Source organism: Elgaria multicarinata, chromosome 2, assembly GCF_023053635.1.
Source record: "Elgaria multicarinata webbii isolate HBS135686 ecotype San Diego chromosome 2, rElgMul1.1.pri, whole genome shotgun sequence".
Taxonomy (NCBI): Eukaryota; Metazoa; Chordata; class Lepidosauria; order Squamata; family Anguidae; genus Elgaria; species Elgaria multicarinata.
The window spans coordinates 73209308-73236875 of NC_086172.1; the positions used below are offsets into that span (position 1 = coordinate 73209308).

The window sequence follows — 27568 nt, forward strand, 5'->3', positions numbered from 1 at the left end:
CTTGAATAACATGGAGATGGAATGGAAAACTTGCCAGATAGACACTGATGGTACAGCCTCATCAGCGTGTGTAAGGCATGGGTGTATATGTATGGTGGGTGGGTGTTCACACATTTTCCCAGGCATGCACACTAATACTGATGCCCATCCATATTTATCCATAATGCAGAGCCTTACAGCCAAAATGCACACTCACCAAGACTGCATGATTCAGCCCTTCACAGGCCCTTTCTACACCATACCAGTGTAGAAGAAGGGAGGGAGGGAGGGAGGGAGGAGGATCTCGCGATATCCTGATCGTGAGATCCTCCCCTTAGTCCTCATGCGGGTGTGACATCCCATGAGGAAGGAGGGTGTCATGCCCACCATTTTTTTAAAGGAGATGAGCGCACGTGCACGCCAATTAAACGTAAGTTGTTTTTTTTAAAAAAAGCCCCCCCACACACACACCTCCGATTCCTCCCAGCCTGGTTCCTTCCCTCTACTGATCCCTGGTACTCACAGGGAGGAGGGAAGAAACTGGGATGGGCAGCTACACTTGGTACAATCCCAAGACCACAGGAAGAATCAGATTTTCCCAGGGAGTACTTTTCCCTGGGAAAACCTGTTCTCATCCCTCCTTCTTCCCGGGAGTCCCTGTGTGTCATTTGAATGCACAGGACTCGGACGTGACTAGCCCACATTTTCAGGCTGGTGTAGAAACGGCCTTGGACTGAGCCACTTCCGACTCAGGGCCTTGCTAGACCTACCTGATAATTCGGTGGGGAGGAGGGGTGCCGCCGCGCTGCAGCTAGTGCGGGCCATCACCCCTAGCTAGATGTAACATGCGACGGGGTAAGGGAAAGCCCCGTCGCGTCCCCCATTTTTTTTAATTAAAGGGCCACGTGCGCAGGAGCGCACCAACGAGAAGGTAGGTTTTTTTTTTAAAAAAGGGGGCTCCCCGCTCCCCCCTGCCCCTGATTTCCCCCTCCACAATGTCTGATGCCCCCCTGCTCGCCCCCCCCGCTCGCTCGCCTGCCCCCTTGCTTGCCCCCTCACCCCCTCGCTCACCCGTCCACTCGCTTGCCATGTCCACCCTCCCGCTCGCCATGTCCACCCCCCCGCTCGCCATGTCCGATGCCCCCTCCGCCCCCGTCCATGATCCCCCCCCCAGGCCCGATGGGCACAGCGCTCCTATGGCTGTGCCCAGTGTGCGGCTTCTCCCGGCTACTTGTGAGTAAGCGAGCAGCCGGAGAAAGCCACAAAACTAAGCTAGACCTTCCACAACCCCAGGCTCAGCCCGGGGCTGCGGAAAGACAGGGCCACAAGCGGATCCGGTTATCCCGGGTCAAGGGAGGGTTTAGCCCGGCCTGACCCCGGGATCCCCTGCACGCACAGCAGGAAGCCCGGGCCTCGCACTGGGCTAAACCCTCGTCTAGCAACGGCCTCAGATGGTGATTGCACATTTGACAATTCCTCCATGTTAAAAATCCCTGCCTGGGGAAAACTAGCATGACAAGCAGAAGGTTTTCAGCTTAGCCTTCTCCCTGATATGTTATTTATTTTTTTATTTTTATTTTTTTAATGTAGATGGTGGGCTTTTAAAGCACCACACAAGAAAAAAATGGAAACATTTAAATGCATGACTCCCAGCCGTCTTGAACTGGTGAAGTCCAAAATGATTAAATACATGATTCCCAACCATCCTGAATTGGTGAAGTCTCCATGTAGCTTTCCATGCTAACTTTAATGCCCAGATCCTTGCAGGAAGGGAATGTGGGGAGGTTATATTACTTTCCAGCACTTTGGGAGGGGACAAAAGACTGACACAGTCCCCTTCTTTACGGTTTTGCACCTCCCAACCCTGCTACTTCCTAAGTTTCTCAGCTTGATGGAGAAGGGACAGCATGGAAATTGCTATTTCTAGTAGCTTTTGCTAATCTGTTAGTTCAATTAATTCTGTGTTTGGTGTTGTTGGTGGTGAGTGATGGCATAGCTTTAAGCTACAAGAACCTAACGGGGAGGGGGAAAAGAGACAGTCTATAAAGTTAGAAATAGGTTTTATTATATGCCCAATATGGGTGAGCATACCAGAGAGTGGCAAGGGATTATGGTGTGGGGAGAGAGAGAGAGACGAGAGAGACATACCTGATATGAAATCCAATGAGGCATTTTGCATTCACACCATCTATACATTTATATTACATCCTTAGCCTATGCTAGTGTATACCAATTTAGTTATGCTAACTTACACGAGCCCTCAATTTCACAACAAATTACTTACAACAATGCTTCCCGCCACCCCTTCACTGGACAACACGCACCACTGATTGTATCTCGGAACCAGAAAGAAAAAGGGTTATTAACATGTGCTTTCCCTTCAAACTCTTGATCTATCTGTTATCTATTGTTTCTCCTTCCAAATTTCTTTGCCTCACTGTGTTACTAAATCCTATGCAAGTTTGGGTATGTAGGATTCCAACTCCTCTGTGTAATTTCATCCCCATAATCTATATTTCCCTGAGATGCTACACATCTACAGTTTATCCCAATTAACTTAGTGTGTAAATTGTTTAAATGTATTTTTAATGTATTAAATTTTTAAAATGTATTAAAAACAATTAAGAACTGTGTTCCCTGCAATGTACCTGTGTGGAGGAGAATGAGCAAGCAAGTGACATATGTATTATGTACATATTGCCCAGTATATTTGCAGTGGTGCAGTTAGGTAATTTTAGCATTTAGATTTAATGCTCCCTCTGGGCTGATCATGACTCTTCAGATTGTAACGGGTAATACTTTATTTACTTCAAAATGTGGTATACAGCCCTGTTGCATTTGAGCGGCCCTCCTATTCATTCTGCTGAGTGGCATCCTGGACTTCAGTCCTAAAGTTCTGCTCTGATAACCCTACTGTATCCTTGATGGGACCTGAATTCAACAACCAGCACGGTCTTCTAGTTAAAGACCTGGACTTGGGAAACTGAAGCTCTGGGATTCAAGTTGTATCTCTGACATGGACCTGGGTGTCCTTTGCCAAGTCATTCTCTTTTAGCCATAGTGGCCAATCTGTTCAATGGATATAGTTGTGATCCACCTCACAAGATAGGAAACCACAATCAAGAGTTTCAAAAAGGCTGCAATCCTATGATCCCTGGTGGCGTATATTGGGGCCATAAGATGCTTCAGATCTCACCCTTGGAGGGTAGACAAAGAAATTCAAATTCCGAGGAGGAACTTCCTTGGAAACTTGCACGGCCCTTGCCTCTCTGAGGTTGGAGCTCTGATATTGGTAGAGGTAAAAAGGGGGGCATTTTCTGGCCATGTCAGGGGGAAGACTTGGATCCATAGGATCCATCCCTTCCAATTCCCACTGTACACACCCTGGAAACAGGGAATCTACACCAATCCTCGAGCTGGGGGGCATCGTTTCCACATAATGCAGTCATACATAATGCAGCCACACAGGGCTGGTATCATGATAAGGCACCTGCTGAGGACCCACATTTTTATTTATTTATTTTATTTATTACATTTTTATACCACCCAATAGCCGAAGCTCTCTGGGCGGTTCACAAAAATTAAATATTCCAGCAGGGGACTACTCACAAAAGCCCCTTCGATCTGCTCCTCCTCTTCACCATTGCAATTTGCTTGTTCACCTGCCTCTTGCTCTGGCCCAGACAACAGCAGTGGAAAGGAGGAGCAGTATATGTCACTACTACCTGCTTGCTCCCTGCCTACAGAAGGATATGGCACTGCTCGCTTGCTCACTGGCCCCCTGCCTGTCAAGCAAGCAAGTGACAGCAATGAGGAGGAAGAACAAGAGCAACTTGTGACAATGGTGGTGAGAAGGTAATCATAGAATCATAGAATAGCAGAGTTGGAAGGGGCCTACAAGGCCATCGAGTCCAACCCCCTGCTCAGTGCAGGAATTAGGGGTGTGCACAGACCCCCCGCTCCGCTTCACTTGCAGATCCGCCATTTTCCGGATCGGGCCGCTCCGCCCCGCCCCCGCTCCGCCCACTTCCGCTCCGCTCCGCCCGGAGCTCCGGATCCGGATCCGGAGCTCCGTTTCCCCCCCCCATAGGCTTGCATTGAAAGCTAAAAAATTATACAACTTTTTTTCTGTTCAAGTTAGAAACCTCATGTTTGGCACCATGACACCTCATGGGGATATACACACGCATGCCAAGTTTCAAAGCAATCCCATCATCCCCTGATTTTTGGCGAATTTTTGAAAATCGGGCACCCCACACACAACATCCCTGCGAGGTGGGCAGGGGAGGAGGGAGGGAAGGCAGGCAGGCATGCAGCTGGCATTTCTGGGGGCATAAGGAAGTGAGCCAAGGATAAGCCAGTAATGCATAGAAAATGGAATAAATCAATCAATAAACAAAGGAGGGGTGGAATTAAAAGCAGCAGTGTTGCTCAATAAACAACAAGAAGAACTTTTTTTAAAAGGCTATATCTGTCTTTTACCAGCAATAGGGGGACGTGCCCGGGGGAGGGGGAAGTAGCTGCCAGTTCAAGACACTGACAGCCACAGCTCTGAGAAGAAGTAAAACACTCACTTCGACTCAGAACAGGCATTGCTCCACCACTGAAAAGTGACCATTCACTTCAACTCATGATAGGCATTGCTCCACCGTTTTACTCTCTTTGGAAGGCTCTAATGGCCTTCCAGTGCAGGAGAGAGTGGGGGCACGTCCACGATGAGATGCCCTAGGGGAGCTCATTCCCTTGCACCACATCGATTCAGTTGTTCACCAAGGTTAGGGTGGGGAGCAGTGCTGTGTTTCTATCTCTTATTCTTGGCTTAGTATATGATTTCAGGTTGTGTTTGTGCATTTGGTGGGGCTACTGTGTTAAAAAACACGGGGAAAAGCCCGTTCAGATGAAGAAAGAGAAGTTTCCCAGAATCCCAAGTTACCTGTTTTGCCTATGCCCTCCTCCAACTTTGGGATCATCATGACCGGGAGCTGACTCTGCCCCTCAGCCCTTTGAAAAAGGTATTTTTCCCGCCGATTTTTTAAAAACGTCTAGCCCGCGACCCGTACGATGCAGAAAGTTGAGAGTGGTCTCAAAATGACCCCCATCCACGACTCTCTGTGCACAAGAATTTTCAGAACGATAGCTTAACCCCCCCCCCAGTTATCCCCGATTCTTTCCCTCAATGCAATCCTATGGGCGAAAAGCCGAAAACGCAGTTTGAGCCGCGCGGTTGACCCGATTTTCACAAAAATATAGCCCGCGACCCGTACGATGCAGAAAGTTGAGAGTGGTCTCAAAATGACCCCCATCCACGACTCTCTGTGCACAAGAATTTCCAGAACGATAGCTTAAACCCCCCCCCCCAGTTATCCCCGATTCTTTCCCTCAATGCAATCCTATGGGCGAAAAGCCGAAAACGCAGTTTGAGCCGCGCGGTTGACCCGATTTTCACAAAAATATAGCCCGCGACCCAGACAACGCAGAGAGGTGAGAGTGGTCTCAAAATGACCCCCATCCACGACTCTCTGTGCACAAGAATTTCCAGAACGATAGCTTCAAAAACAACGTAGTTATGCGCGATTATTTGCCACAATGCAATCCTATGGCGAAATGTTTTCAAGATGGCGACCGGAGCGCTCCGCCTGAACTCGGAGCTCCGAAAAATGGGCGCTTCTCTTCGCCTTGCTTCTAGGGGGTCCGCGGTCCGCTCCTACTCCGCCTCTGGGTAAGGCGGAGCAGGCCAATCCGCTACTGCTTCTACGCTCCTAATCGGAGCGGAGCACATCCCTAGCAGGAATCCACCCTAAAGCATCCCTGACAGATGCTTGTCCACTGAGGGAGGAGGACCATCGAAGCTGTCTTGGTCAAGGACCTAAAAACCTGGCACTAGCACTGTGTGTGCTGTGAAAATCAGAAAACACCACTTCTCTCTTCGGTTTGCCCTGTTGGTACAACCCACCCCCTTCACCAATAGCACTGCTCTGCCCAAGTGTCAGTGAATGGTAAAAAAAAAAATGTGGTAGGATTAACAATACATTCAAGCTGCCCAACTGCTCTTTCCCCTTTCACTGTCTATGAAAAGGGCTAAGGGCTACAGAAGAAAATACGGAGCAGCAGGTGGTTCTTTTATGACAGGCAGCAGATGCTGGGGCGATAACAGCACTGTGAAGAAATATTAGCCCACTTCTTTATTTGTGTGATGAGAGAGGGAGTTCCCCTTGGTCCAGGGGTAATAATATCCTGTCGCACATCCCATTTGCAGCCACCTGCAAAATTTTATGGAGAAATGAGCACTTGCAAGGAAAGTGTAAGTGTGTGTGTGTGTGTGTCGAGGCCCAATGAAGGTTGTCTGCTCTTATAAAAAAAAACAACCAATCCCATTAGTGTTGCCCTAAGACATCGATCTAACGTCTATCATCCCGCCTTCTTCCTCCCCCGTCTCTATATTTATCCTCTGAGATGCTCATTTTCCTTAAAGTGTTATCCATTTTAACGTCATGTCTGAACTGACACAATCAGTAGGAGGAGGCCTGTCTAACTTGATGCCGCTTCTCATATCTGGGAGGGCTAGAACTGCTCTTATCCCTAATACTGCTTTATAAAGATGCAACGTTCCATCAAAATACTGAAAAACGAGATAAAATGCAGAGTAATTGAATTCCTGATTGAAGGCAAAGGAGTATCTGCCGCTCCTGGTTCCCCACTTTCTGATATCAAGCTCTTTGAATCTGGATACGGTATTAGGACTTCAGCCTCTGTCCCACTGATTTTAATGGGACTTTTCACAAGTAAGCATGCAAATAGATTGCATCCTTAGGCTGCAATCCTAAACCCAGGGAGTAAGCCTCATTGAGCACAGTGGAGCTTACTTCTTAAGAAACATAACCCCGTCCCCCAAATAGGTCCAGGCCTTTGGATAGCTCCTTTGGCGTTCTGGCTGGTTCTGACTGAAACTCAGACTTACGGCCCCTCCGAAATCGGAGCCACCAGCCTCCACTGGTTCTGATAACGAAGCCTAAGAAGCGGTCCTACGCAGGCGCAACTCGCAGCAAATACGCTCCTCTGAGCGCTGGCTTGGACCAAACTTCATTTCCCATGGAGCATTGGGGCCTTTTCTTCTCGGCTACAGTTCCCACAATGCGTGGCGCCAGTTGCCTGAAGGGAGTTGTAGTCAAGAGCGGGTAGGTTGAGGCCTTGAGGAGGCTTCCTCTTCTGGTGGCTGTGTAGTGTCCAGCCTCTGCATGTCGGCGGAGCTTGGGTGACGAAAAACGGCAGGACAGCGACATTTCCCGGGAACGGCCTTTCCACTTGTGTACGTGTGTGCGGGGCTTTTGGGCAGGACGAAGCCCAGTTTTATAGCTTAAAAGAAATGAGGCTCACTTTAGGGAGGGATCTCCAGATAAGGAGCATTTGGGAAGCGGGGGGACGGACGGATCTGAACGTGGGAATAGATGGGAGTTGTAGTCTAGTTTGAGATAGGGGTAAGATTATGTAAGGCTACCGAGTATAGGAGTTGTGCCCCGTTTTGAGAGTGAGGGTTGGAGAAACTCAGTCACTGGGGAAATTAAACAGGACCGAGTAGCGGGGAGAGACTGAACCCCACTCTGTACGATAGGAAAACCAGCCTAAGAGTTTTGTGGCACCTGAATAGCGTCGTAGTCTGCAGGTCTACTCAAAAGTAAGTCCCCTTGAGTTCAATGGGGCTGACTCTGAGGTAAGCGGGCATCCTATTATAGTCTAAAACACTTAAATGCAGATTTATTATGGCATAAAATTTTGTGGTCTCTGGTTCATGGAAACTTATAGCATGACAAATCTGATAAGTCCTGAAGGTGCCACACAAGGCTCTTGGTTGTTTTTGCTGCAATAGTTTAACACAGCTAACTGCCTGGAGGGTAGTGGTGTTGAGTCAATCAGCTGAGTTTTAGAGGTTGCGAAGCTAATTTCTGCCTTAGCTCAGTGGCCCACATAACCGCCTGGCATGGGCTCAAGTTCTATATTTTATAAAGCCAGGTTGTATTGTGTCAGCAAGTTGTGCACTTAAATGGATGAAATGTTTTGGCTTTTAAAGGCTTGTAAATTAGGCTTAGGCTTGCTTGAGACAAATGTTTTGTTTTGTTTTTCCATAGAGCTGAAGGTGGCTTGAAAGAGGGATAGCTGTTTGTGGTGTATAAACTTGGCCCGCTTTTGCTGCTGGTGAACAGATGTTGCAAGTTTTGTATTGTTAAAGAATTCACACTGTCTGTTGGATGCCAGATGACACCAGGAAAAAAGAAAGATGCATCTACACCATAAGAAGCTGAGCCTCACTCAACCCATTTAAAATTGGCTAAAGATCTGTTGGCTACCTCCAGCCATTTAAAGTTTCACAAGGTACAGTATCTTTGGGTCTTCTGAATGGAATGCTGGAAGATGTTGTAGCTAGCCTATTTTTTTGTGTTAGCTAAAGTTGATGTATAAGGTTAGGCTACGTCTACACTAAAGCTCACTTCTATTTGGTGATGTTGACCTTCAGGGTTTTTTAGCGCTTTGTTCCTCGTTGTCTGCCCCATGTGTTTAAGAAGCGCATGGATCACAAATTCTTATTTTTGTACTTCATCTTGATTTTCAATGTAGGACAAAGGCTAGGTTTGGGTGCCGTCTTTTTGAATTTGTTTCAAACTGTGTAGACTTTTCTTTTGGTCCGTTGTCATTTGATTTGGTATCTGTTGAAAGGTTTGCCACATGTCCACATTGTGGGCACCCTGTCAGTTGTTGTCTGTGAGAAAGTATGAGACAATTATGGGCACACTGGCAGGTTCATCTATCTCAGGGGTAAGTAACATGGTGCCTACAAGTGCCAATGTGCCTCCAGACACATTCCTTAGTGATATCCCACTCCTCCCAATGTTTGTTTTTAAAAATATTTTTATATTTCCTACTGGCAGCAAAGGTTGTTTCCTTGAAGTGGGAGGCTCTAGCTGCTGCCATCTTAATTTCCCATAAATGTACCAGGGCAGGTTATTTATCCTTTGTGACTAGGAAAGTTTCTCAAATTTCCAAATCTGCCTATGGGCAGCAAAAGTTACCTACCCCTGATTTATCCATTGTTAGATAATCTAAACTGTGTTGGCCGTGGGAAAATCAACCTAGTTTGTCGTCAGTGCAAAAGTGTTGTGTGACTCAGTCCTCCGTTTGGGGTTGAACTGTATGTAAGTAACTGTGCAGACAAGCTTATACTTGAAAACCATATTCTGTTTCTTTCATTTTGTGTATATTGCTTTGTGAGGGCTTGTTCCTGAAAAGTGAGTAATAAATAACTGGAATAAATAAATAAGAAGGGAATCATATCCCCATCTCTCACAAGTCTGTCTAAAACAATTTCTAGGCCACTTTTAAGGGTGGAAGGGAATGCCTCTTCTAAGGTGATGCCTATTATGATGCACTCATATGTTATCTAAAAGCCAAAGAGGGTATGCTTTTTTGTTCTGAACTATAATATTTTCTTTTATGCAATTTTATCTATTAAATGTATATGCCACCCAACTGGCAATGCCTTCAGGGACGTTTACAATCAATTCTACTCGGTTAATCAGTCAACTAAAACATATATGATTAATTGGCGAAGGTTTCTGGAATCAGGTGACAGACCTGTCTTTAATTATTATTTTCAACCCCCAGCTATAGAGACTTTTAACGAGTGCCTAATGGAAGATGTTATCTGGGCTTACAGAAGAACAGAAAAGGAAGATTGAGGAGAACAGGCAGAAGGCTTTGGCAAGGCGAGCCGAGCGACTGGCAGCTCAGCAGGGCAGTGTTGCTAAGAAGCGGCCTGATCTGCAGAGTCTTGCTAGGTGTCAAGCAAACCTGCTGCAGCCTTTGAGGAAGGAAAGCCACCACACCAGCCTCAGTGACCATCACTTCCAGATCTCCAGCAACCATGTGGGGAAGAAGAGTCTTCAGATGCCACACAGTTTCTGTAGTGCACATCCACAGACAGCCCCTTTGTCTGGTGCCCAAGACAACGATTGTTCAGAGGGTCCCAGCCACCATGCCAGGCAGCTGAATAGCACTAAGCAGCCCTCACCAGGGGTGCAAGACTCTTTGATTCACTCTCACTGGCATCCTTCTGATCCGAGTGCTCGGGAGCAAGGTCCACCTATCCAGCATAATTGTAATGTGTTGCAGCCACCTAAGTGTTGCACAGCAGTCCAGACCCTTGTGGAACAGCATCCATCTATACTAGATGCTAACAGGAATCCTCACAAGGTTAAAGATTTGCAAGCTCAGAACAAATCCACCAGGGAGCATAGTGACATTAAACATATGCCTCCACAGGAACTCATCCATACTGCCTTCGCTGATTGTGAAATGCAGGCAAATATCAGCAGTCAAGCCTGCAAACAATTTGCCAAGAAAGAAGGGAGTAGCACACTGCAGTTTTATGGCACAAAAAACCCTTTAGCTCCTGTAAAAGTGAGCAGTGAAGCAAAATCACTTGGTTCTAGGGGTGGAGGCAACATATCCGAGTCACCTGTGCAGAGAAAAGCATGCAGTGTCCTCAAAGGGAAATGTGTGAAGCACTCTGATGACCGATTCCGTGTTGAAATTGGATACAATGCAGAACTTATTGAAATGTTCAGGAATTTACCAAGCAAAAACTATGGTAAGACAACTGATTATTGACTATGGGCCTGTTCAGACAACATACTAAGCCATGGTAAGGCCGCTAACTCTTTTGCAGCAAATGATTAGTGAGAGTGTTTAAACAGTGGTTATGTAGCCACCATGGTTAGGAATGGTTCATATGACATGCGAAGTCATGGTTCACACAGCACGCTAAGCCATAATGTTTAGCTCAAAATGCTTAACCACCAAGGCTTAGCATGTTGTCTGAACACGGTCTGTGTCTCTTGTGCAACAGGTAGTGCTTGCAGAAACATTCATAATTGGGTTTGTGTCAGAAATTGCAGAATTGGGTAGCTTCTTTTTTATACTTTGACTTTTCAAAAAGAGCAAGTATCTAGTCCTTGTGAATCTGGAGAAAAGCCTGAATGAATTGTAAATTGTGGAGAGATGCGAGGTCGGGGTATATGTGTTTCTAGTGTAACCTGTGAGGTTAAGAGAAGCCAGAGTGAGGCTACCAGACCCTCCAAATGTCCTCTATTTTTTTTACACATGATAAATCTCATTGCTGGTCTTGGCATGTGTAAACAGCCTGCACAAATAAACAAGTCCTCATGTTCCACACACAGGGCCATGCTGATCCTCTGCATGCTAGTACTGCCAATACAGGCAAACATGGAGCTGCGAAAATGGGCAGCACATTCTACATGAGAGCCAGTGTGGTGTGGTGGCTAAAGTGTCAGACTGGGAGTCAGGAGATCCGGGTTCGATTCCCCCACTTGGCCATGGAAACCCACTGGGTGACTTTGGGCTAGTCACAGACTCTCAGCCCAACCTACCTCACAGGGTTGTTGTTGTGAGGATAAAATGCAGAGGAGGAGGATTATGTACGCTGCCTTGGGTTCCTTGGAGGAAAAATGTTAGTGTAGAAATTTCTTGTGCAGATGCACATTAGAGTTTCTGAACATATTAACAGAATATTTTCTAACCCAAAATGACTCTTCAAATTCTGTTCCACTTCAGATCCTGCAACAAAGATTTGGAATTTCAGTCTCGAAGACTATAGCCATCTCAGTAAGTACTCAGACAATTTGAGATAATGTGCCTGGAATCCCTTAGATACAAAATGTCCATAAATTTAGATTAGAGAGCTTATGGGATCCTTACTAAAATGATTTGCTTAATTAATGGCAGAAAAAAAGTGTTTTATATTTGGAAGTTAGTTCCCGTGTACAGTAGGAATACTCAGCCTTTTTCATGCGAGTTGTACTGCAGCTGTTCAAAGAAGAGGAAGATTGTTTTTTGGGGGGAAAATTAACCATTTTTAAAAATTCCATTTAAGCAGTTTGAAATTTGTCAGCAGCTTTGCGGGAGACAAGGGCTGCAGTTTGAGGGTTTTTTAAAAAAGAGGATTTTGTAACTCATCAATAATAGAAAGTTCCAAATGCCAGCAAAATCTTTACTTTCCAAGTGTAACTTAACTCGCAGTGGAATTGGAACAGTCTCTGCTGAGTTAAGGGAGGTTAACTGATAAAGATGCATCTTCTGAGCTTGCTTATTTAGCATCTTTTACCAAAAATATGCTCTTTTCTGCTTTTCTTCTGCATCTCATAGTCTCTTATGCCTTTTTTCTCTGTTCTCTTCATTCTTTCATTCCTTGATGATTTTCTTCTTCTTCATTTGTTCTCTCCCCACCTCACCCCCTTGCAAACCTGTCTTTATCTGCAGTGGAAGCAGCAAAGCAACTTCCCTCTGTGATTTTGACACCTCTGTTGGGAATGGAGGCAACCACTGGGGCCACTGAGTCATCTCCTGCTGGTAGAAGTTCTCGCTTGCGATCCCTCTTGCAGACAGGCATTGGCTGGCAGAAACCATCAGCAACCATCAGAGGGAAGTGTGTGCTGATTTCGTACTCTCGGTTTGAAGTAGATATTGGCTATGCTGCCAGCGTCATAGGGGCATTCAAGCAGTTGAATTCTAGGAATTATGGTGAGTGACATAGCTGATGTCTTAACTTCAGCAATGCAGCAGTAGTTATAGGCTTAGTCTTTGCTATTGGCATCTTTCCTTTGTTTCCTTTCGTACCAAACCCATTGTTTTGTGCAAGGGCTAGTCATCCTGATTCACTTTGTGCCCTGCAGGAAGTCGTTTGCAATTGTAATTGGCCTATTTTAACCTGAATCTCAAATTTATCCAGACTTTTTGTATATTCCTTAACCTGCTTGTATAAATGGAGTTTCACTGTGCTTGTAAGGAGTTATGAAATGTAGGTTCTCACTTAAGATGAATGCACTTTTTACATGCTTATTTGTTTTTGTTTTTGTTATTATAATGTACAGATATGAACACCAGAAAATGGAGTTTTCTACTGGAGGACTACCTAAAACTAAGTAAGAAGCTGCTGCCTCTCCTTAGTATGCATTGTTCTTTTGAAAGGGTTATTGCTCACTCAGGACTAATTCCTTAGAATGTGTCTATTAAAGTAGAGGTAGCTGAGCTGGTAATGAATTTTACCTTTGGCTCCTCCCATGCTTTACAAAGGGGATGGCGCTCACAGCTTTTTCCTACTGACAGGATGGCACTCAAATCTTCATTCCCCAATAACATCCGTATAAAAACCTGTTACTTTTGGCAGCCCAAAAGCCTGTTACTATTGACAGCTTAATCCTGGACTGTTTCCTACGTCCTACAGTTTTGGACACAGCTGGGAGCAATAGGTAAATCGTAGGCTTTCTGTTGTACCATTGTAGTGGTTCTAACTGGGGTACTTTGGCCAAATTTTATTCAGAGGTAGGAAAATTTCCAGCCTCTGTGCTTCCCCCCATCCTTTCTTGTGAGGGTCCAGAACAATAGGAAACTGGGCATTACCTTGAAACAAGTCTGGAAATGGAGCCTTTTCTCCTTTCCCATGGCTTCAGACAGATTCCCAACTTCTTCATGGGCTACTTGCAAGGAAATGGCAAAGAGGCCTCTATAGATGCTCTTCTAGTGCACCCGAGCCACTGAGCCCAAAAGAATGGGCACACAGCAGCTGGGGCCGTGCAACTGTAGCTTTGTAAATGTATCTGTAATCATGCCAGTGACCTGATTGGGCATGGGGAGACTAAGGAAAAGGAAAGGAACCTCCCGTGCAAAGCACTTGAGTCATTACTGACTCCTAGAGGGATGCCTGCTTTTGCTGATGTTTTCTTGGCAGACTTTGTAGCGCGGTGGTTTGCCATTGCCGTCCCCAGTCGCAGTTACCTTTCCCCCAGCTAGCTGGGTACTCATTTTACCAACCTTGGAAGGATAGAAGGCTGAGTCGACCTGAGCTGGCTGCCTGAGAACCAGCTTCCGCTGGGATCGAACTCAGGCCGTGGGGAGAGTTTCGGCTGCAGTAACTGCCGCTTACCACTCTGCACCACACGAGGGGAGACCAAATCCAGCTCCCTAACCCTGCTCCCTCTCCTGCACAGTTACTCCTGGGGCTGTGCACACGTTGCTCTAGCTGCTGGGTTGGGCTGGGGAACTGTGTGCAGCAGCCATTTGGGCAAATGATATGAGTGCAGAAGTTTGGTTCCTTCTTAGCTGCATTGGTATGACTGTCTTGAGTAGTTTGCAGTCCTCTAACATGGACTTCTATATACCCTGTCAGCATTTCTTTTCTAAATGGGCCCTCCTGCTTTCCTCCTAAGCATTTTACCCCTTTATCCACTTAATTGCCTTAAGATAAAAGGCCACTTGGGGACAAGAGGAAAGAAAAACACCTTTTGGATGAATCACTCAAACTACTGAGACATCCTAATTTTCCAAGCTTGTCTGCAAAACTGTAACGATGGTGTAATTGCTGCAATTTGCTAGTTTATAATTCTAGCATGCAACTTTCTGAGCGTAATAACAGTGTAGGGGCTCTACTTCAGCAGGAAGAAACCTCTTTCCTTGCTGGAGGAGCACAGATCAAACCAGAGAGTGCAAATCATACAAGTACAAATAGAAATCATATATTTATATACTTTCAGAGTGAGGGATTTTGCCTGGCTAGCAGGGGTCTAATCTGCTTCCTTCACTCTAGAGATAACCAAAATTAAAACTGGCAGTCAGTAGTTTGCTCAGGCTTTTAAAATGAATATAGCGAGTGCCAATTTGAGTTCTCAAGTAAATGTTCACTGTCAGAATTACGTTTCTTGATTTCCATATTTTAGTGGATTTTTTTTTCTTTTAAAGAAAGGCCTGCTTAGAGGATTTTTGTTTGTAGCGTCTAACACTTTGCAGCAACGTTTTGATTTCTGTGTCAAGAAAAACCTACAGTTGGTGTTCAGCTTAAAATGTTCATTGAGCAGTGCTTAATCCAGAGTTGTCATATTCAGCATTTTTTGAGTGAATTATTTGATCATTTTATTTTTAGAAGGGGAATGAGGCATGAAATAAGTATTTAAAAATATCTAAACACTTGGAAATTCTCACCATTTCCCATTCCCAAGAAGTTTCTGCCTTCAAAAATTAATCTCTGAGAAAACAATGGTGAGGAGCAAGAGATGAACGGAGCTCTTTTTTACATTGACTTTTAGACATATGCTTCAGATGATTGCGGAAAGAGATGCTAGTGAAATGTACCTTACATGGTTTCACTTTGGTGCTGCATTCAGTTCAAGTTAATACTTTTACATAGATTTTCTCAATGCTTCTCCTGTTTCAGTACTGAGTGTGCAGTTTTGTGTTTGTGCAGTACAATTGTGAAATTTGACACTGTGCATAGAATGCATCATTCTGGGAATCATTTTTAAAAAACATGTTTTTAGCTCTTATTAGTGTGAAGAAAGGCTTGAAATGCTGTGGGCATTGCCCTAATGTCTATGCACATGTGCTTACTCAGGTTGGCATTATTTTTTTTCATGAAGTCATTATTAGGATGAGTAATCTTTGGCTATCTCTTAAAATGAAAGCCTAGGAACTATCAAATACACATAAACATAAAATAAAATGGTTTGGGAATCTAGATGAATAGCCACCCTATTTGTGTGCTAATTCAGGTTCATAAGTGAACGTCATTTCAAAATGCACATGAATCCCTCTTGTGTGTGTTCTTCAGTCGAACTGGTAAGGAGCTTTCCAGAAGTAGAGGTAGAGCCACTGCCCAAGCCAATAGTTCAAGCCTTTGCTGCTCAGTTCGTGACATCCGTTTCAAAGGCTGCAGACATCCCTGAAGCAAATCTTTCCGGAGTGGAACCTAAAGTTGTGACAAGCCTCATGCCATTTCAGAGGGAAGGTGTGAAGTAAGTCAAGTCTAAAGCTTTCTGCAAAAGTGAGTCCTTTGCTTAAAATTTTGGCAAATTGAGTGTCGTCGCCCCCTCCACCTCAACTGTCTCATTCTGCCAGACAATCTGGAAAAGGTAACTTGAATCTAATGCTATTGAGACAACAGCAGGGAACTCCCAGGGTCAGTATCATGGCATATGAAAACAAAGCTGTTCACGAGTGGCAGATAAATAATGCATCCCTATGGTTGTTACTAGGTACTGATCCATTTTAGAAAATGAAAGTTGCCCATTTCAGCAACAACTGCACGGTGAATTGCCACTGTTAATAATGTGATTATCTTTGTCTGTAATTCCTGCATTTAATTTCCTTCTAACCTCACTGGTTATATACAGCACTATATGTACAGTATATAAACCTGAAATTCTCCATAATACTCCATGCACCTGATGAAGTGGGCTTATAGTCCATGGAAGCTTAATGCCGGAAGAAATTAGTTAGGCTTTAAGGTGCCACAAGAGTCTTTGTTGATTTCATTGTAATAGAGTGACACATCTGTCCTCTGATAATTCTCAGGAAGTAGGATCCTGTACCAGATGCAAGATTTTGTACAGTGTAATGTGTATGCAAATGCACATAATCTTGATCCCTAACCATTCCTTCTAGCTACTCTCTCGTGTAGGGAAAATAGTATGTCTGCTGCATTTCCCACTGCATAAATAATGGGCATATCAGTAACTGCTCTAGTAATTGAGACCTTTTTCAGGGCACCCTTGAAAAAGGTAGAGGTTCTCACAGCCCATGGGTAGTGAGCTCCCTTAATTCAAAGGCTTTTTGCTAAACAGGTTGAAATATATTTACATGAAAGCTTTATTTCTGCTTGCCTATTCTTTGTTCAGGATTCATATACGTATGAGTCTGAAGATCTGAAATCGAATGGGAAAGGTCCCTTTTTGGAACAATGTGAACAAGTGCTTTTTTCAAGGGGAGGAGATGATGGTGATATTTCACTTAAAACCACATTTAGGTTCTAGAAGAATTGAATTTTATTGTGGAAATGGAAGCTTAAAAAGGGGGTTGGATGAATTCCTGGAGGCGAAGGCTGTCAATGGCTACCAGCCCTGATGGTTGTGCGCTATCTCCAGTATTCGAGGCAGTAAGCCTGTGTGCACCAGTTGTTGGGAACTTGAGTGGGAGGGTGCTGTTGCACCATGTCCTGCTTGTTGGTCCCTGGCTGATGGCTGGTTGGCCACTGTGTGAACACAGTGCTGGACTTGATGAACCCTTGTTCTGGTCCAGCATGGCACTTTTTATGTTCTTAACGTATTGGTCTCATCTTTTTTCCCCTTTGGTCTTCAGTTTTGCCATCTCCAGAGAAGGCCGCTTGCTACTAGCAGATGACATGGGCTTAGGAAAAACTATCCAGGCAATTTGCATCGCTGCATATTATCGAAAAGAGTGGCCGCTGCTGGTGGTAGCTCCTTCCTCAGTGAGATATACATGGGCAGAGGTAAAGTCTGTATTTTTGGAACATCTTTTTTGTCATCTGTCTTGGTTCGTTTCTAAATTCTGAGAGTCTGCAACATTCAGTGTGGGTAGAGTGGGAAGAAACAGCACTTTGTATTAGCTCTCAGCCTGATAAAACTGCAGGAGCTCTGTCATTTAACATCCCTCCTTCATTGCTGCTTGTGATTCTCATTCACTATTCCAGAAGACATGTAACAATAGAGAACATGGAGCCTAGAGCAGCTCCTGTTTAGGGATGAAAGTAGATGGAGTTATGAAAATAGATGGAGATTACCCAGTCTCTTAGGGTGAAGTCCTGAAGCCAGCCAAAGGCCAGCTTAAGTACTGTTGGATTCAGTGGAAGTGCTGCATGGCCCATGGAGAAGTAGGCCTGCCAGGAGGATAACAATTACGTCACCAAAGATTTCTAATTTTGCCCAGGGAGAGCTCTGCAGGCGTATGTGTCCCGCCAGCATGTTCTGCCCCATTTGGGGGCATATCGGGTGGATGAGCATAGTGGGAGGGAGGGGGAGAAGAACACCTCCCTCCCCCACCAAAATAAGGCAAAGCCACCCCACAACCTCTTGCCCTGGCTGCAGTGAGCTGGCAGGAAGCTGCCATAGAATTCCTCCCTCAACATCTCCCTCCTCCAAACTTTCCCACTTACTCATGTAAATTTGGTCCTTTTTAACCTCAGAACCTATACCAAATGGGTCCGGAGCACTCCGGTGGGTAACCAGTGCTAATCCAAACAGACAAACATTTAATCCCAACTGGCAAGCATCACCATGGACATGATTGTAAATAAGAATCTATTTATTGTAAAAAAATATATATGCAAAATTAAACAAGTGGCATTGTGGTTACATAAGTGTATAATCTCTCTCTCTGTGGTTAAAAAAACAGAGAATGCAATCCAAATCTAAAATTCATTAAAAGAATTGCAGTGGCCAAAGCGGGTATTACAGATTTAACTAATAAGATAACAGCTTGAGCTTCTAACGTTGTTATGACTCCTCCTTATCCACGCCTACTTGCGGTTTAAAGCTAAACTAAATCAAATTAAACTAAACCAAAACATAGTTAACCCTTCCTATTCTTCCTCCTGCATGTTATTAGAATCTAAAAGATATACTAAAGCATTACTAAGTTCCTCTAGACAGGTGAATAATTAAACATAGAAGCAAAAAACCCTTAAACATCTAACTTCTATCTTCAGAGATAGCTTTCAGTCTTAACCTAGAGAAAATATTCCAAGTCCCAACTTCAAGAAAATATTCTAAGTTCCAAAGTCTAAAAGCATAAAGAGATTCATAGTTACCCCAAATCCTTGGGTTTGTTAATCCAAAAATCAGAGGTGAAGTCAAAGAAAAGGAAAAATAAAAATAAAAATCTACCTTGTAGCCTTTGCTGCCTGTACTTTTATACACTTGTTCTGGCCAAAGATGCCCCCCACCCCAGTGAGTGGTGAGACTACCATCTTCCAATCACAAATGATATGAATAAGTGATTAGACCACCCATTCGCCAATTAGAAGTTAGGTGTCTCCCCCTCCCCAACATCTCACATGTTATACCCATATGTTTTGGGGTTCATTAAAACATGGCTGCCATATGGGCGTATTATCTTGATTGATGTATTTCTGTCTGGTGCATCTTCTTTGAACTCATGTTCGTCTTTGGACATATTTGGTCATATCTGCCCAAACACCTCCTCCCAAGTTTCACGTTTGCTCAGTATTATGACTTTCCACGTCCAACTTCGAGTGAGGACATTCTTTTATCAGCAGGTGCACACCACGAGATGTCAAAACATTTCTTCCCTCCTAGTGAATGTCTGAGCATGCTCAGTTTTTTCATTCAGCTTGCCCATTTAGTGGTAACCTCAGTTCCCCAGATGTGACATTTAAAATAATACTGGTTGAGTTCAGGTGGGTGCTGTGGGGATGAATATGATTAAGGGATTGCACAGCCCTTTGTAGACCTGTATGAATGATGTCAGTTATTTTTGCAAGGCTGCTGTAAGCTTTAGGCCATTCAGATGCAGAAAGCATGTTTTCTCCTCATTTTTCTTTCTCTATCTTTTGCTGCTTTAGGCTTTCCACAGGTGGCTTCCTTCCTTAAGCCCCGATAACGTCAGAGTCATAGCAACAGGCAAGGACTGCCTAACGGCAGGATTGATAAACATTGTCAGTTTTGACCTTCTCAGCAAGATGGAGAAGCAGCTCAAAACCACCTTCCAAGTTGTGATTGTTGTAAGTAGGGCATCCTGTTGGGAAGAGCAAGTGGCACAGATTTTGATGGGCCAGCCAAAGGCAGAGATGGAAGACGTGTTCACGGGATGGTGGGGGCCTATTAGTCTCAAGAAATGAAAGGCTCTTACTCCAGATAATTTGTACATAAAGCTTGTCTGAACTGAATGCATGTCGGTTTGGGTCATGTGCTATGATTTGCACAGTAAGACGTTGGAAATGGCTGCTCTTGTAATGTTTGGATGAGTATATCCAGTTAATCAGCATTTCAGCTTCCACTGTTGAATGGTTATAGCAGAGTTTTGCTTGCAAACTCATTGTTGAGAAAAGCTATCAGTTTTAGGAAACTCTTCTTGCATCAGATAGTTGCTGCAATTGCGGCAGTAGCCTGGAAATTTTAAACTATTCTTCAGCTTTATGGAAACGAATGGCGGAGAGCTTCAGGCTTGTGTGCTCCCCTCTCTCCACCTTTTTGGTGCAGAAGAGAAGGAGAATGAACACTTCCCTTTTTGGTTTTGAATAAGCCACAGGTTCATGTTATGCCCAAATTGAGGATACTGGTTTATTCTAAAAATGGTTAGTTAAAACAAACCAGGATCAAACTGTAGTTTCAGATCCTGGTTTGTTAATTGGCTGCACTTAAAATAAATCATGGTTTCCCAAACTCAAATGTAACTGGGGCTTTTGTTTTATTCAAAACCAAAAGTAAAAGCTTTCAGTCTTCTCCCCTTCTGCACAAAGTAAGGTGGTGGTGGTTGGGAAAGCATACGTGGCTGAGACTCACTACTCATTCACAATTTAGGATTATGTCTAAGATATGTATAACTGCTTTTCTTCAAATTTGCTCCAAAATTCCAGTTTTTATTTTGTGTGTGTGTGTGTGTGTCTGTAAAAGTCCCTTGTTGACATCATGGTTCACATTTCTCACACTTCAGCTCTCTACATTTACTTGGAGACAAGTAATCCTGATCTCAGCACAAACTCACTTTCAAGTAACTGTGTTCTGGGTCCCAGCCAAATATTTTTTTCTGCCCAGTTGAGTGTACCTGATCTAGATGCTCAAAGCACTTGGATCAATTAAGGTCCTGAATCCAAGAAACCTATTAGATATTTTCCTCACTGATAATACAAAAAAGTACCTATCAATTATGTTACCTTTTACGCTTGAGGAGTAGTATGCTCCCTGAGAAATCTTTTGCACTGGCCTACGGCTGGTTGGCCACTATGTGAACACAGTGCTGGACTAGATGGACCCTTGGTCTGATCCAGCAGGGCACTTCTTACGTTCTTATTTTCTTATGAGAGTGTTGGACTAGGACTGGGAAAAGCAGTTCAAATCCCCTCTGGGCCATGAAGCTCATTGGATAATTTGGGGCTAGTCACTAACTTTCAGTCTAATCCAAACTAGTGCTCTACAAATGTTTTAGTCTCCAACATGGTAAGAGGGCAGGAATGGTGCGAATTGGAGTCGTAAACTTTTGGAGGGTATCAGATTGGGGAAGGCTGGCCTAACCTATCTCATGGGCTTGTTGTGAGGATAACGTGGGAGGAAGGGGTAGCTTGAAAATAAATAAATGTGACACAGAAAGGGACAAGATCAGGTTGTGCAAAGAAGATACAATAATGTTGTTTTAAGCAGTGCCAGCTACAGGTTTTTGGGGGCCATTAGGTAAGACACCCTCAGTAGGCCCCCTCCCTCGGTGAGTCTACCTTCTCACCACCATTGTCACCAGCTGCTATTGCTCCTCATCCTCTTTCTCATCATGGACACCATTTGCTTGCTTGGCAGGTAGAGAACCAGTGAGCAAGTAGGCAGTGGCATCTACTGCTACCAAGGGCATGCCAGAGTGAGAGGCGGATGAGCAAGCAAGTTGCAAAGGTGAAGAGAAGGAGTAAGTCCAGGGGGCTGTTACCAGTGGGCCCTTGTTGAGGTGTGGGCCCTTGGCAGGTGCTTGACCATACCTACCTTTGACGCCAGCCCTGGTTTTAAGAGTTGCATTGATTTCTTTTTGCGCATGGAGCTTAGCAATTACCTCTTTCCCTACCACTTCATGTAATATATCTGATTTGGACTGGCAGGATTAGGCTGTGTTTGGACATAACAGTAAACCATAATTTAGTACCACCATGCCGTCCTAACTCCCCTTGGCCATGAACATGGGTTGTGTGTAGGATTGTACTTTTAGCCAGCCCAGGCCAACATGGAACTTATCTAGAGCTCACACACTATATCTTGACTTAGAAACAAATGCAAGGAAAGGAGATGGGCCACTTGAGGCCCTCCGGATATTTTGGCCTAAAACTCTCATCATCCTTCAGCATTGACTATGCTGGCTAGGGCTGATGGGCATTGTAGGCCAAAACATTAGTGCTACATAAATAAACCTTGGGCTTGTGCCCTTCCCTGTTCCCTTTCACTAACCCTAACCAAATCAGGCTTTTACACGGGGGATCTGTGATTAGATTTCCTGTCTTCTTTTTTTAATATTGAAATGTAGTAGGGAGGCTGCCAATGTCCTTGGAGCAACAGTGTAGAACATCTTGTGGGAGATGATGTTTACCCCCCCTTCCCCCAGTGCCATTTTCTCCAACCACAATGACTTTTCCAGGCCACTGTTTGTCTTCCTGGTGTGTGTGTGAATACACCTGTGTGTGCACATGTGTAACTTTGATTGAGAAAATGATGTGGAGGAGCCCTGGTGTCCATGCCTTCACTCCAGAGCAATTGGCTGGCTATTCCCCTCTCCCCTGTGGCTGTATATTAGTAATAATAATAATAATTGAAGCAGACACAGATCTCTTGTGTAAATGTGCAGTTTGGCCCTCCTTCATATTCTTGCTGGCTGCATTACAGAATTCAGATCCTATGTTTCAGAACAAATAGCCCTACAGGGTGTTCTGCTTCCCCACTCCTCTCTTCAATTCTTCCTTGGCTGGTGACTGTTATTAGCATAACCTTATTGCTAACCAAGATTGAGAAAGCAGTATCTTACAGTTGAAGGGGGTATATTATTCTCTCTATGCATGGCTGCTTACTCGACCAAATGCAACAAGATGAGCACATTCCCTGGGAGGGTGCCAATTTCCTCAGTGTCCTGAAGCTCAGCCTTGTAACAGCAATGGAGAGAGAGCTGATTGCAGGAGGGGATCTCTCAAATGGTAGGTTATTATCTACCTGGCGAGCCTTTAACAGCAAACCAGTTGGTTCCTAATTAGATTTCCGCCTCTCTGATGTTTTTCATTAACCCCTTCATTGGGCGGTGAGCGGTAGGGGAGTAAGTGCAGCATGGGACTGACAGTTATCTGCATTTAAGAGGAGGACGTTCAATGGCAAAAGAATATCAATAGTGAAAATTGTTTTTCTTCCTCTCCCTCCATTTGCTTGGCTTTGATTGTCGAAATGAAAGCACAACCTTGTGATCTTCCTCAGTAACTTCTATTTCAAGGAAACAATCCTGTCTTGCATTGTGGAGGTTTTGCATCTAGAATGTTGCTGTGCCGATTTAGTCCTGTTCCTGTTTTAAAATCAAGACCATTTAATTGCCTATCATTGCTTAGCTGTTTTTCAATTCTCTCTCTCTCTCTCTCTCTGCTTTTTCTTATTTCAGGATGAATCTCATTTTCTTAAGAATGGGAAAACTGCTCGATGCCGGGCTGCAATGCCTCTCCTGAAGGTACAGTTTTCAGGGACCCTTGGCTTTTAGCGCTGTGTATGCAAGATGGCATGCATGTGCACAAGAGTGATGGAAACTGATTGGAAGGCTCAGAGAACTTTGCTGTGGCCTACAGTGATGTCCTGACAAGCCAGGAGTTATAAGAAAGCCCACACTGAGTGTCATAATGAAATGGCCCCTGCTCTAAAACCTCTTCTCAACAAACCCTGCTGGTGTTACCATAGTCAGGTCAGTGGGATTCTGATTTCTGAGGAGGTGAAACAGTCTAAAGAGCAGTAAATTTCCCCCTGATTCTGTATTGATTGATGTGGTGCTCCATTATGACCCAAGATGTTACCTGAGGGCAAGCCATGTCAAGTTTTTGCTCTGTTGTTTGCTCTCCTTGCAAGGAAGATTTAATAATTGTAGAGGGGTGAATTCCGCCTAAAGTATCTGAGATGGAAAGACCATGAGGACTTTAATTTGGTGTGATGGCTTTGTGATTGGCATTTATTTATTTATTTATTAAAACATTTATATCCCGCCTTATATCACAAGGGCAGCGTACAGATAAAATCATACATATAAAATAGAACAATAAACATACCATTCTAAAACAAATTAAACCATTAATATGTTAAAATAAGTATGAAATTTTTAAAACTGTAAAATCCAGTTAAAACAAGACAGTGTGCAGGTGGTGGATTTAGCCATCAAAGGCTTTGTTTAAAAACTATGTCTTAACCTGGCACCGAAATGAAGCCAGTGCTGGCACCAATTGGGCCTCCTAGGGGAGGGCATTCCACAGCCAGGGTGCCACAACACAGAAAGCCCTCTCCCATGTTCCATCATAATGTATATCTCGTCTTGTTAGGGCACCAAGAAGGGCTTCTCCAACAGATCTCAGGTCTCAGGCAAGCAGATATATAGAGAGGCACTCCCTCAAGTATCGAGATCCCAAGCCATTTAGGGCTTTAAACGTCATTACCAACACCTTGAATTCCAACCGGAAACATATTGGCAGCCAGTGCAATTCCTTTGAGACTGGTGTTATATGGTCTCTATGAGATGTTCCAGTCATCAGTCTAGCTGTTGCATTTTGCACTAGCTGCAACTTCTGAGTTGTCTTCAAGGGCAGCTCCACGTAGAGTGCATTGCAGTAGTCTAATTGGGAAGTTACCAGTGCATGTATTACTGTGGCTGGGTTATCCCTGTCCAGGAAAGGCCATAGCTGGTGGATCAGCCGAAGCTGACCCCCAGTACTCCAGGCCATGGAGTCCACCTGGGCCTCCAGTGACAAGGATGGATCTAGGAGTACTCCCAAGCTACACACCTGCTCCTTCAGAGGGAGTGAAGCCCCATCCAAAACAGGTCGCTTACCCAATTCCCAGACTCAAAAACCACCAGCCAACAGAGCTTCCGCCTTATCAGGATTCAGCTTCAGTTTATTAGCCCTCATCCAGCCCACAGCCTCCAGGCACTGGTCCAGCACTTTCACCGCCCCAGCTGATTCCGACGACAAGAATTAGAACTGAGTATCATCAGCATACTGATGGCACCCAACCCCTAATGATCTCTCCCAGCGGATTCATATAGATGTTGAATAGCGTGGCGGATAGAACAGAGCCCTGTGGCACCCCACAGCTCAATAGCCATGGGGTGGAACAGGAATCCCCCAATACTACTCTCTGGAATCGGCCCTGCAAGTAGGAACGGAACCACTGTAACACAGCGCCTCCTACTCCCATCTCACAGAGCCGATCCAGTCAGATACCATGATCAATGGCATCAAAAGCCACCGAGAAATCCAGGAAGATCTCTCCTGTCTTTCACCCAGAGTAGGTCATCTGTCAGAGCAACCAAGGCTGTTTCAGTGCCGTGCCCTGAGACCAGTCTGAAATGGGTCCAGATAATCCGTTTCTTCCAAGAACGTCTGAAGCTGCCCAGCCACAACATGCTCAAGCACCTTGCCCAAAAAGGGGATATTGGCCATGGGGTGGTAGTTCTCACATACCTCTGGTCCAGGGAGGGCCTCTTCAGGAGAGGGCGCACTACAGCCTCTTTCAAGGCAGCAAATACAAAAATTCATTCTGATATACAGATTATTGAACAAAAAAGTAACTTCACCGATGTGGTGTTACAATGAAAATTCTGTTTTCCTTTATACATGAGCAGGGTTGTTGGTTTTTTTGGGTTTTTTTTGCACAGTTAATGCGCTGTTGCCTCCGTTCTGTTTTGCTTTGTGCATGATCAGGGGTTGTGGTGTTGTTGTATGGTAAATGCACATCTGTTGTGAGCAACACTTGTTGTGGAAGTTTTGCTTCCAGTTCAGTGATATTCCATCTCCTAGCACTTCAACTTGCAGTATTTTGTAACCAACAGAGGATGACCCTTCCCCAGACAGTGCACCTCCAATATTATGACGTGGAAAGCAGTTGTGTACCTATTGTCTGACATCATTCATGATGAATGGCACAGCTCCTTCTTCCATGCCCATATTGCTTTGTGGACATCTGATCATTTCTTTGCTGGTTGTGTGTTCCCTTGTTAGTGCAAAGAACAAGTCTACTGCACAATGATTTCATGAGACTTTATGTGTGGTTGTGTGTTCTCCACGTTTAAAAGCACATTTAGCTGTTCCAGCCCTGCAATCCATTATGTTGCATTTGGTATATCAAGCTATTGGTAGTGGATTAGGCTTTGTCATGAGAATTGCACAAAGGAGCTTGATCTTATGTAGTTTTATTGTGCAAAATGGTCATTATCCTTATGATGACTTAACAGCCATTTAGAATTTTCCTCTAAAATTGCAGCTTGGACAGTTCAATTGTAACCTTTGCTCCTTGCTCTAATTTCCCTCTTTCCACTCTTTACTATACCTTCTTGCTGGTACAGCAGGGTTGCACTAATGTTAAGTGCTTCAGGATGTTGGTAAGAACATGAGATGACCCCTGCTGGATTGGACAAAAAACCTGCGTGGTTCAGCATTCCCTTTCCAGGAGTGGCTAGCTAGATGCTTCTGGGATACTTACTTGTAAGCTGAATTTGCTTTTAAAGGCAATAACCTTCCCCTTATCGTTTGTCCTTAGCATCTGGCATTCAGAAATACACTTCCTCTGAACATAGAGATTCCATTTGGGTATCATGGCATTTTTGATAGATTTATCCTCCATGCTCCTGCCCCCACCCCCTTATGAACATATGAAGTTGCCCTATACCACTGGTGTTGAACTTATTTCAGCCTGAGGAGCCAATTCCAGTTCAGAGAAGCACTTGGGGGCTATATTCCAGTGGTGGAGTGCGCCAAAGGCAAAAGGTGCAGGGCCAAAAATACCAGCAAATGAGCACATGATAGGGTCCTCTCACAGACGTGGAGGAAGCAATCCTGTGTCCCGCACTGGTTACCTTTTCGCTCTTGCAACATGGAGTGCGGAGAAGGGGGCACTCCTGTGGCTGGGGAGGAGACTGGGCAGTAGCCATACGACACATCCAAGCCTGCCCCAGCCACCTTCCCTCCCACAAACCTCCGCTAGATGGGTGAGATCGCCTGTCTAGCTAAAATGGCGCCTCCTGCTCTGCATTGGATATTTGTAAGCCTCCAAGTTCAGAGGCTTATGAGTACCCAGGGCAGATCCAATTGGGTTGCATCCTAATCCAGCTTTCATGCACCCTGTATTGAAACCCTTCTTTAAAAAGAGATCAACAATCTGTAGTAATGTTTTACTAGGTTATCTGAATGTTAATGCTTGCGTCCTCCTTGAGGCGTTTGAACAGACACTTCCACAGCTGTCAATTTCAGAGCTTGATAAGCTTGTTGGTGTTTTTATTTAGCCGTCAAGTTTTTGTATGCAAAAACGAGAATAGGCAGAAAAAATAAAAATGAAACAAATGTCTATAATTGCCTTGGCACCAGACAGGCAGGTGGGACGTATCTGATAGGCTTTTCATCTAGTTCCCTCCCCTGCACCTAGATATGATGCAGATATTGAACACATTAAGGACGCAATCCATGCCGGCTGGGAAATGCTGGGAGTTGTAGTTCTTTTTCAGCCTAAACATGCATAGGATTGTGTCCTAAGTGAACAAAATCAGGTAATTTTGCCTTCCTGTAATTTAAACTTCACTTTACAGTAGCATGGAGCAGAGCGAAGTTCAAAAATCTTAATAGTAAAAGCTTGGATGTTTAAATGCTTTGCTGAATAAAATCAAGACAAATACATAATTGCCCATTATTCCAAAGTGTTCAAGACATTGAGATATTAAGCGTCTTAGGATATTAATGAATTCCAGGTCACAGAGGTTTCAAAGTAATATTTTCAAGTGAAGCTGCCCTGAAGAATAATGA

The 27568-nt window shown here is 44.4% G+C and overlaps 1 protein-coding gene across 4 annotated transcripts in view; it reads left to right on the forward strand.

The window, feature by feature from the left end:
- The first annotated feature begins 7183 nt into the window (after positions 1–7183).
- SMARCAL1 (SWI/SNF related, matrix associated, actin dependent regulator of chromatin, subfamily a like 1) overlaps positions 7184–27568 on the forward strand; it is a 37725-nt gene continuing 17340 nt past the window's right edge. For 2 of the 4 annotated variants that reach the window (XM_063116708.1, XM_063116711.1), the window contains exons 1-10: positions 7185–7285; positions 8103–8346; positions 9634–10618; positions 11602–11652; positions 12307–12567; positions 12918–12968; positions 15647–15830; positions 17173–17323; positions 19415–19573; positions 23179–23244. In XM_063116708.1, coding sequence (XP_062972778.1) covers positions 9667–10618; positions 11602–11652; positions 12307–12567; positions 12918–12968; positions 15647–15830; positions 17173–17323; positions 19415–19573; positions 23179–23244 — 1875 coding nt within the window. In that variant the 5' untranslated portion in view covers positions 7185–7285; positions 8103–8346; positions 9634–9666. Of the gene's footprint in view, positions 7290–8102; positions 8347–9633; positions 10619–11601; positions 11653–12306; positions 12568–12917; positions 12969–15646; positions 15831–17172; positions 17324–19414; positions 19574–23178; positions 23245–27568 lie in introns of all 4 variants that reach the window. The other 2 variants (XM_063116710.1, XM_063116709.1) reach the window with 2 other exon arrangements.